Source organism: Solanum tuberosum, unplaced genomic scaffold (genome assembly GCF_000226075.1).
Source record: "Solanum tuberosum cultivar DM 1-3 516 R44 unplaced genomic scaffold, SolTub_3.0 scf00415, whole genome shotgun sequence".
NCBI lineage: Eukaryota > Viridiplantae > Streptophyta > Magnoliopsida > Solanales > Solanaceae > Solanum > Solanum tuberosum.
The window spans coordinates 41,318-52,099 of record NW_006239349.1 but is presented as its reverse complement, the minus strand read 5'-3'; the positions used below and the strand labels follow the sequence as shown (position 1 = coordinate 52,099).

At 32.0% G+C, this 10,782-nt stretch overlaps 2 protein-coding genes across 2 annotated transcripts; one reads left to right on the top strand and one right to left on the bottom strand.

The window, feature by feature from the left end:
- Positions 1-3,245: 3,245 nt before the first annotated feature.
- LOC102606045 (probable pectinesterase/pectinesterase inhibitor 46) lies at positions 3,246-5,318 on the top strand. Its single transcript, XM_006363143.2, has 2 exons — positions 3,246-4,278; positions 4,476-5,318. Exons 1-2 carry the CDS (start codon positions 3,246-3,248, stop codon positions 5,153-5,155), a joined length of 1,713 nt encoding a protein of 570 aa, XP_006363205.1. The 3' UTR covers positions 5,156-5,318.
- A 392-nt stretch (positions 5,319-5,710) lies between these two features.
- LOC102590282 (40S ribosomal protein S15-like) lies at positions 5,711-8,218 on the bottom strand. Its single transcript, NM_001288044.1, is given in 4 exon segments — positions 5,711-6,124; positions 7,322-7,379; positions 7,915-8,060; positions 8,160-8,218. Coding segments are annotated over 4 exon segments (456 nt in total). The 5' UTR covers positions 8,163-8,218; the 3' UTR covers positions 5,711-5,875.
- Between the last annotated feature and the right edge of the window lie 2,564 nt (positions 8,219-10,782).

Sequence of the window (10,782 nt, the reverse complement as noted above, 5' to 3'; positions counted from 1 at the left end):
AAATATTATTCACTTTTTATTTTCTTTTCAAAAAAAGATATTGTAAGTATGGATTTCAAGTACCCAATTAATTATTTTTAATAATTAATTGACCTTTAATATTATTGATCCATTATATAATATATGATTAATTGATGTAAATTGACATTCATGAGTGATTTATATATCGATATTTTTTTAATATATGTGTTTATAAGTATTCAAAAATGATGACATTATAGTAAGTTTTAAAAACTATTCTTCATAGCATAAAAAAATAAAAAAATAATTATGACAAAAGATTCTTAAGCAAAAATATTTCTTCTTAATAAACTAATATATACTTTTTAGAAAATAATAAGATCATTATTTTAGTTAAATGAGTTTGATGAATTAAATAAGTCTATTCTTAAAAAAAAAACTTCAATGACATGGCATGCCAACTAGGAGAGAGTGAAACTTTTGAAGTGTCAAGTATATTTCGAGGAAAATAGTGATAGTTGAGTGATATTTTGATCCTAAATAAAACATAAATGATATTTCAAGGCAATTCCCTAAACTTGGGTGATCATTTAGGGAATTGACTCGCTTTTGAGCAAGATGTAACTTGTGAACTCATGTACATGGTTCATTTGATTTGTTACCTTGTTTCTAAGTGATTTTCAATATTTTTTTGTGTCAAATTTTAACAGTTAAACCGATAACCGAACCAAAAACGATCAATAACCGATATTAAGCCAAGATCTTAATGGTTCTGTAACGATTTAACATCTCTACTAATCGATAACCAATAAATCAAACTGATAAACTTTAAAACCAAACCGAACCGATCGATACACAATCTACTTTAATTAGTCATTTTCCTAATATTCGAGACCCGGTTGTAACTTGTAAGCATGGTTCATCGCGACAAGGAAAAAAAATAAAAAATATTCCAACCTGACTCCCAAAATTTGGAAATTTTCAAAATGTCTTATTTGTGTCCATAATCACGCATAATAATTACACTCGCTAGTTAAATTTATATTATTTTTTATTAAAAATACATATTTAAATATATCATATAATAATATATATTTCCTGACTATTATTTGGTGGACGGCAATAAACCTGTAGTTTTCGCTAATTTCATAATTAACTGAAAGTCTGTTAATTTCATGATGCCTCAAGATTATATTGTTGTGTCAACCTAATATTTTAGTAACATTCTTTGGACTTATTTGTGTTGTTTCCACTACGACAAATTAAAAACATTTGTCGTAATTATTTTGTGAAAATAATATAATTATCATTATATTATAATTGATAATAACAATAAATATAAATATTTATAATCAACACTATATAAATATCGTGATTCTGAATATAAATATCACTAAATTCTTTGGTGTAGTGTTCATTTGATTAGACATATTAATCTTTGGACTTATTAAAACCAATTTTATGGAGAATTATTCCTCAACGAAGATTCTCCGTAGTTGGATACGAGCAGCAGATAAATAGTGCAAGTGCCATCGCACTATCTTTGGCTACGGCTACTTCCATTCATGACATAAAGCAACCTTCCCTATGATAAATCAGATGACAAATTAATTAAAGCGAAATATAAAATATTGAGATTTTCTCGCAAATTATAATTTTTAAGAAATTCATATAAGTGGCAAATAAGACAGGATTATCACACAAGGTTTAATAGGAATTTTACACAAATTTCATAGTATTAAGAGTTAATTACATTTTATCTCCTATTCTTTTCCAAATTACAAAAACCTCTTAAATTTGGTGGAATCCGGATATATTCCAAAATGTCCCGTTACATCGCATCCCTACATCCCTCAACACCCCGATACATTGCGTCTCGGTCTCGAATACATCACTCAACATCCCGATACGTACGTCCAGATACGTCGCATAAAGTGATGTATTCGAGAATAGGAGAGAGTAAAGATTTTTGTAATTTTTTTCAAATGATGGAAAATTTTAAAGATTGTGATGAAATAAGTTGTGTACTTAAATAATTTTTCTTGTTTAATTCCATAAACGATTGTTGGATTGGGTCATATTTTAAGATCTAATTGAAATAGTATATGTTGCTAATTAATATTTATGGCAAACCACAACACGGCAACACGGTCATCTCTACTACTAAGTTGTTACTATAATATACAATTGAAAATATACAACTATATTTTCCTAAACTTTTCCTTCTCCCCTTGCACAATATTTTACTTTTATACTAATTGAGAGTCCAATTGAGTTAGCTGACTAAAAATAACTGCAAACATCCATTATTGAAGAATACTTTTATGTACTATATTTAATTTTAAAAATAAACAATTATGAGTATTTGAATGAAAGTGTTAATGATAATAAAGAATTGATATGATGGTATAAATATGTTGATAAGTAGTTTTCCTTAATGTTAAAATGAATGAATAGATATCCTTATAGTTATTCAGGAAAAAAAATATATAGAAGCAATCTTACACACAAACACCAAAAAAAAACAACGAAAACAGAATATACAGATAATTAAATGTTACAGAGCATGTTTTAGGAACAATATTTCCAAGATTACAGAAGATATAAAAGTTTTGATCATAATAAAAGTGTTTATTATGGCTTATAGTTATAGAAAATAATTGTTGTATAAGCACTTTTGATGTTATGAAACTCGTAGATAAATCAAAAAATACATATAAATTAATTTGATCAGCTTATAAGCTTAGTCAAAAATGCGCTAAGTCTTTCGCTTCGCATTTTTTAAAGCCATTTTCAGTTAAACACCCCCTCCCTTCATCCCTCCCCCAGCAAATAGTCTCCTTGCTTTCTTTATAGTCCTATTTTATTTCATTTTTTGATTTCCCACCCAATTCAGTATTCACATTAGAGTCTGACTAAATCTGAATTCGTGCTAGAAAGTTTCACATTTAGGGTGAAGCACTCCCTAATTAAAACGACCCTGTACTTAGGGGGATTCGAACTCGAGACTCTGATTATGAATGAAGCCACCACAACCCTTGTTGGTTTTATAGTCATATTATTACAAACCCCCCACCCCCTAAACATTCATAGAACTGAACTGGTCCATAACCAAAAAAAAAAAATGACTAGCACCATTGTTTTAATAGCCTCTTCTCCATATATAACCTTAATTCCCTAATTGTTATGCCTTGCACGTAAATCACAATAACTAATCCTATATAAACACCTTCCTTTCCTATTCCCAACAAAGAAAAACAAAACAAAAAGTACTTGTAAAAAAGATGGATTATCTTGATGTAAATAATCAAGAAAGTGTAGCTGCTAGAAAAAAATCAATCAAGAGGATCACTATTATTGCAATTTCCTCTATAGTATTTGTTGGTTGTGTTGTAGCTGCTATTGTTGGAATAACAACTAGCAAAAACAATGAAAAATCAAACACTCAAACAAATTCTTTTTCAGCAGCTATTAAGGCTGTTTGTGACATAACATTGTACCCTCAATCATGTTACAACAGCCTTGGTCCTCTAGCCACATCAAACAACCTTAAAGTTGAAGATATTTACAAATTATCAGTACAAGTTTCTGTGGATGAATTGTCAAGAGCATCGGATGAGTTCTTCAATTCGACAGAATTGAAGAACATTTCCGATCCTATGACTATTAAGGCCTTAGAAAGTTGTCATGATCTTCTATCACTTGCTTTGGATAGTCTGAATGACTCACTTTCTATACCAAACAAGTCGTTGCTCGAGGCTTTTACTGACCTCAAGACAACGTTGAGTGCAGCTGGAACTTACCAACAAACATGTATTGATGGTTTTGGAAATATAACTAGTATTGCTAAACATAACCTTAAGAATTCGGGGGAGTATACGAGTAATAGCTTGGCTATTATTGATAACATTGATGAATCAGTTCAGAATTCAATGGACTCAGTCAATTCCTTAGGTGGAATTGGAAGAAGACGTCGTCTTTTGATGGATTTTGATGGAGATTTTCCAAGGTGGATGAGTTCAAAAGATAGGAAATTGCTTCAATCTTCAAAAGGAGAAGTTTTGAATGTGGATGTTGTGGTGGCTAATGATGGGACTGGGCATTTTACCAATATTTTTGAGGCTCTTGATGTTGTGCCTGAGAAGAGTGATAAGAGGTTTGTGATATATGTGAAGAAGGGTGTTTATGTTGAGAATGTTAGGGTTGAGAAGAATAAATGGAATGTTATGATGATTGGTGATGGCATGGATGCAACTATTGTTTCTGGCTCTCTTAACTTTGTAGATGGCACTCCCACTTTCGAAACTGCAACTTTTGGTAAGTCTTATTTTACATGAAACACACATAAACTCTCTTTACTTTTCAATTTATCTTACATAGTTTGACTTAGCATTGACGGAGATATGAGATATTGGTTGTAGGAGAAATTAAGAGAGATAGGTAGACAAATAATAGATGAATCAAATTGGTGAAGCAAATTCTTATTTGTGTTTTCCATTTTTCTTCCTACGCAGCTGTGTTTGGCAAGGGATTTATCGCTCGTGACATGGGGTTCCGCAACACAGCAGGTGCAGCCAAGCATCAAGCAGTGGCTCTACTGTCAACTGCTGATCTCTCTGTTTTTTACCGCTGCAAATTTGACGCGTACCAAGACACACTCTACGCACACTCCAATCGCCAATTCTACAGAGAATGCAATATCTATGGCACAGTAGACTTCATATTTGGTAACTCAGCAGTTGTTTTCCAGAACTGCAACATACTGCCCAAGAAACCTATGCCTGGCCAACAGAACACCATCACAGCTCAAGGCAAAATTGACCCTAATCAGAACACAGGCATTTCTATTCATAATTGCACTGTTTGGCCCTCAGCTAACCTTACTGGAGTAAGTACCTTCTTGGGTAGGCCATGGAAGAACTATTCCACGACTGTTTTCATGTATACGACAATAAATAGCTTTATTGATCCTAAAGGGTGGTTACCTTGGGTGGGTACAACAGCACCAGATACTATTTACTATGCTGAATATAGAAACTTTGGCGCTGGGGCTGTCACAAAAAATAGAGTCAACTGGAAGGGATTGAAGTTGAATATTACCAGTAAAGAAGCTAGCAAGTTTTCAGTGACACAGTTGATACAGGGGGACAAATGGCTCCCATCAACTGGAGTCGCCTTCAAGAAGGATATCTGAGTGAGATGAATCTATGATTGAGTCTACATTTTATTTTTAACAATGATTGAGCTTTGTTTTCTGTTTAACACTTTCTTTGTACTGATGGGAGCTCCGGGAGGGGAAATTGGTTTTACTTTTGAAGCTCAAAGAGCCCAAGAACATGTTATAGACACAGCACCAGCTAATTGAATTTTCTAATTTCACTACATGTTTGATTGATTTGCAGTACAAAGCGTGAATTATTACATAGAGAGCCAGAGAGTAATAATATCAAAGATAGACAGCTTGAATCATGCAAAACAATGACACCACACCACCAAATAGAATAAACCAGGAGTGCTGACATTTTAATATATGCAGATTGATATATCATTTACCCTCTAAACCAAATATATTGAACTACCAAAAGTACATATCAAAAAATACAAAGACTTTCCTTTTACACATGTTATACTTGTGACAAGGATAAAGTGACTAATTTTACTTTGAACTGATTTTAGATAACAGCACAGGATGTATGTAGTTTTTGAAACAGACTTCAATATTCAGAGTAACACTTCAGAAAAAGCAAAATGGAACAAAAATCTAGATAAAGCACAATAATTGAAATGTTGCAATGTATCAGCAAATTACTAGTCTCAAACAAAGAACCATTCAGTATCCACTGTTCTCATCAAAATTGCAGTAAAACAAAAGTACTAGTATTACTAGAAAACATGAAGACAAGCTCTGGCTGAATCACTTCAATGGAATGAACCTTGAAGAGTGAGTAGCACCAATACCGGGCCTACCGTGCTTAACAGGCTTGTATGAGATGGAGAACTCAGCTAAGTAGTGACTAATCATCTCAGGCTTGACCTCAATTTGATTGAAAGTTTTTCCATTGTAGATTCCAATAACACTTCCAATCATCTCAGGAACAATGATCATGTTCCTCAAATGTGTTCTCACAACCTCTGGCTTCTCACCAGGTGGGGCCTCACGTTTCTGTATGAATATGAAAAAAATGCATCAATGGAAAGACATGGACATAATACAACAATTAGTACTGTAAAACATATAGTAATGATTACAATGTTACAGCGAAGCCAAACTTGCAAACCATGAAACACTGGATGCAAGCATTAAATCCTGTTTATTTCTGTAGGGAGAGGTGATTGCATGAGGAAAACGGCGTACTGATGATAGGATTTGAACATCAGAAGGCCTTTCCTCCTTCCCCAAAAGACTATTGTGAAGTAAAATTTCCCAGTCACAATAAACTCGTTAACATTGACTAATATGTACAAGAAATGAAAACAGTACTGCCTCACATAAATTCAGCAAAAGAATGTAACAAAACTACAAGTTGAAATTCTAGTGGAAGATGAAAGACAAAACAACTGAGGAATGAAAATATAGGGCAATCCCACCACTTTGGAAGCAAGTTGAGGCACCCAAAATGGTCATGGAAACCCCAAAACATTGTTGTGCGCCTACGCACATAGTGCGCCACAAATAAAAACCTCACTCTGTGGAATACCACGCCACCTCTTGATTAACGAGGGAAGCGCTCGGCCTTAGGCGCCTAATTCTAAACATCTCTAAGTTGCTATCAATATGTTAAGACTAAGAACCCAAAAAAACATACTATCAATATGTTAAGACTAAGAAAACAAAAACACCATTAAAAGATTCATTACACTAATATTGTTCCTTTTTGTATATCAAACAAAAATTTCAAACTGTGTAATATGACTTAGACAAACAGGCAAAACTCTGGAAGATGAAATATTATACAATTCGGCAACTGGAAAAGCCAATAAGGTCATCATAGATAATCAACAAAGATGCAAGTAACCTAGATTGTCCAGGCTCAATAAGTGGTTGCAAACATCAACTTTGAGAAAAAGCATTAAGAGGTACTAGGTGCAGTTTCACAGTTCAGCTGTCTTTTGACTCGTGATCTAAATTCAATATGGCATTGCAGTTACACTAATAGAGTTTTCTCCAACTTAATACACAAAATACAAGGTGGGATTGGATGCTACTGAGGCCATTAAAAGCAAAGGCATATCATCATTCAAAATAAACATCAGCATCGAGGTCAACACAGTCCCTAGTATAACTATTTCAAGTAATTCTTTACTATAAAAGAGCTGATATTTTTAAAGAGAAGCTAAAAGGTAACATTATTTATCTTACCGCCTTGCGGAGCTTCTTGATCAAAGCCATAGGCTTCCTCTTCAAACCCCTCTGGAACCTAACACAATAAAAATTCAAGATGAGTCTTTTTGCAAGGAAAAGAAAATTAACTGCATACTAAAATACGAGCTTATACATAGAAAAAATTATGTACAATCACCATATCCATACTGCCTTTGAGTTCAGATACTTAAGGTTTTAATATCCCTTTGTTTCACAGTAAAACTATTTGGAGGGTAAAAATGTCTATTCTTTGACTGCATATTCGAAGGGGATTTAAATATATATTTATAATATAGAACGAATGACTTGCTTCAGAAATTAACAACATCAGTGTTCAAATTTACATCAAATTTATTGAACAGGACAATCATTCACTTTTGGTCCATTGTAATATCTGTTTTTTGCCCTAATTATAACTCCCTCGTTACAAGTTCTTCAATTACACAGCACCAATGAAAATGTTTACTTAAGCTCGTGCACAGATTTACGTTGAAGAAGCTCAGGGTCTTAAAATTCTACACTAATACATGTTCATACAAAGCAAATCAATAGCAATTTAACAGCATACATTTGCAAAAAGAGTTAAATACCTTCTGCGAGGACGCGCAGGGAAAAGCTTAACAAGCTCGTCAGTAGACATGTCAAGAAGAGAATCCAGATCTACTCCTCTGTAGCTGAACTTCTTGAACGTTCTCTTCCTTGGCTGTCCGGTAGCAACATCAGCTTCAACTTCCGCCTATCAACCAGAAGGAAAAAAACACATCAGCGAACTGTAAAATACCAGAAATAGTGAAAGTAGAAGCGTATAGGTTACACATTTTGAGAGAGAAATTACCATGGCTTCGAGAATGAATTGGCTGCTAAGCACCTATGGAAGTGACTGCGGCTAGGGTTTTGGGGACGACGATGAAAGGAGGGTAAATGAGAAGTGAGACGCATATATAAGAAAGGGTGTAGGGTTGGAGTTATTTTGATGGGCTGGGTTTAGATATGGGCCTGATGGGAAACCTCTTAATGGGCCTGTAGTCATATAAATGGCAGAGTTTATTTGGATTTTTATTGATTCTAAACTCTTTTTTTTTTTTAGTATTTTGGTAGGTTTCACTTTCAATTTTTAGTAAAGGGTCAAAAATGTCCTTAGACTATGTGAAAGCAACAAATATGTCCTACGTTTATAGTTTGGCTCAAAAATATCTTTACAATCAATACTTTGGTTCAAAAATGCTCTTAAACTATGTGAAAAGAACAAAAATATTTTTCGTTTGTAGTTTGCTCCAAAAATGCACTTACTGTCAATATTTTGGTTCAAACATTCCCTTCTTGTTATTTAATGAGTCAAAAATGCTCATTTTCCAAATAAATATATTATTATTTTCTTTTTAACACATTCTTTTTCTAATAATATTTTTTTTTAAAATTAACAAATATTTATCTTACTTCAATTCAAAAAAAATGAAATAATTTCTTCTTTTATTATCATTATTTTTTATCGTTATATAAATATAAATTATGATGGATATACTATGATCTTATATATATATATATGTGTGTGTGTGTGTGTGTGTTACATATATTATTTGTTGAAATGGTACATGAAGCTATTCTATTTTAATTGATTAAATGAGATTAAGAAGAAAAAAAATATTTCCTACATTTTTATTTGTTAAAGTGATTTTAGAAGAAAGAAAACAAGAACATTGTTCTTTAATAATATTTTAATTAGGAAGAAGATGTGTTTAAAAAGAAAAAAATAATATATTTATTCAGAAAAGGGCATTTTTAACCCATTTTGTAACTATAGAGGCATTTTTGGACTAAAGTATTAACTACAAGGGCATTTTTTTAGCCATATTGATGGCAAGAGTATTTTTGAGCCAAACTATAAACGGAGTGCATTTTTGTTCCTTTCACATAGTTTAAGGACATTTTTTTACCCTTTTCCCTTTATTTTATCATACATATGAGTTTAGTTATGTTTAAACAAGTTATCATGAAATTTCAATGGGTTTTTCATATGTATACTGCTATTTAACTTGTATTTTGCTTTAACAATATTTAACTTGTATTCAATTATTAAAAAAAATATGTATCTACTTGTTACGAAGCAATTAAAAACACGTGATATTTGAAATAACATATGATCAAAGGTGAATTTAAAATTTTCGAGAAGACGTGTGTACTGTTACGAAGATGTGAAACAGTTCACGCGAGTATGATAACCTCCCTAAATACGCCTTTTCATATGGTTGAAGTTTAATTTTGCCTAGAGTTGCAGCAAATAAGACTAAAGATTTTTTATTTTATTTTTTAAAAAACTGAACTTTAATCATGTAGAACTTTAGGCACAACATGTGTGAAATTGTTTTGAAATAGATAAATTTGTAATTATTTATGCCCTATATGTGTAACTTAAATGACGATTTCAAGTCAAATATTTGTGCACTTTATCTCAAGTTATTGATCAAACAAAGACAACAATAACAACATATTTCGTAAAATCCCATTAAGTAGAGTTTAAAGAAAAAAGTGTACGCATACCTTACTGCTAGCTCGTGGAGATAGGGAGATTGTTTCTAAAAGACAAATAATATCATTTTTGAATGATCAAACAAAGAAACATGTTATTAAAAAGTATAAGTACCATGTCATTTTTTAAAATAATATACTCCCTCCGTTTCACAAAGAATGACCTGGTTTGACTTGGCACGGAGTTTAAGTAAATAAATAAGACTTTTGAATCTTGTGGTCCTAAATTAAAGTTATGTCAAATGTACAAAATTGCCCTTAATCTTATGGTCTTAAATATGCCACGTGAAAAGTAAAAAGTAAAATGTTACCAAAAAAGGAAAGAGGTCATTCTTTTTAAAACTGACTAAAAAGAAAAGGAGGTCATTCTTTGTGAAACGGAGGGAGTATCAAATTTTATAAATTGCCCAAAATTTTAATCCACATATCCCAACTAATGCGGTACTCTATTCATTTTGGGATATCTCACGGTGTATGATACAATTACTAATAGAGCAACATAAAGAAATAGGAGGACAAAAATTACAAGAATAATGTTACAATTATTAGTATGAAAAAAAACAACTAAAACAACATTCAACAACTATCTATTAGTCTTTTGCCATTATTTGTGTCCTAAAATAGCCTTATATCTAAGGTCACATTTTTAGAGGTGTTTGAATTGGTTTAAAAGTTGATAAATCTATTTTTAAGTCAGTTTTTGACTTATGGAAGTGTTTGACAAATATAAAAAATCACTTAAAATAAGTAAACAGCGACTTAAAATTAGTTGAGAAATGTTTGGCAAGGTCAAGAATGACTTAAAATAAGTCAAAAACCAAAAGTAGGTCTCCCCCAACTTTTTATTTTTTGACTTAAAAATCATTTCAGTTTGACTTTTTATTTTTGATTTAAAAACTAATTTTTTTAAGCCAATCCGAACGGGCCCTTAG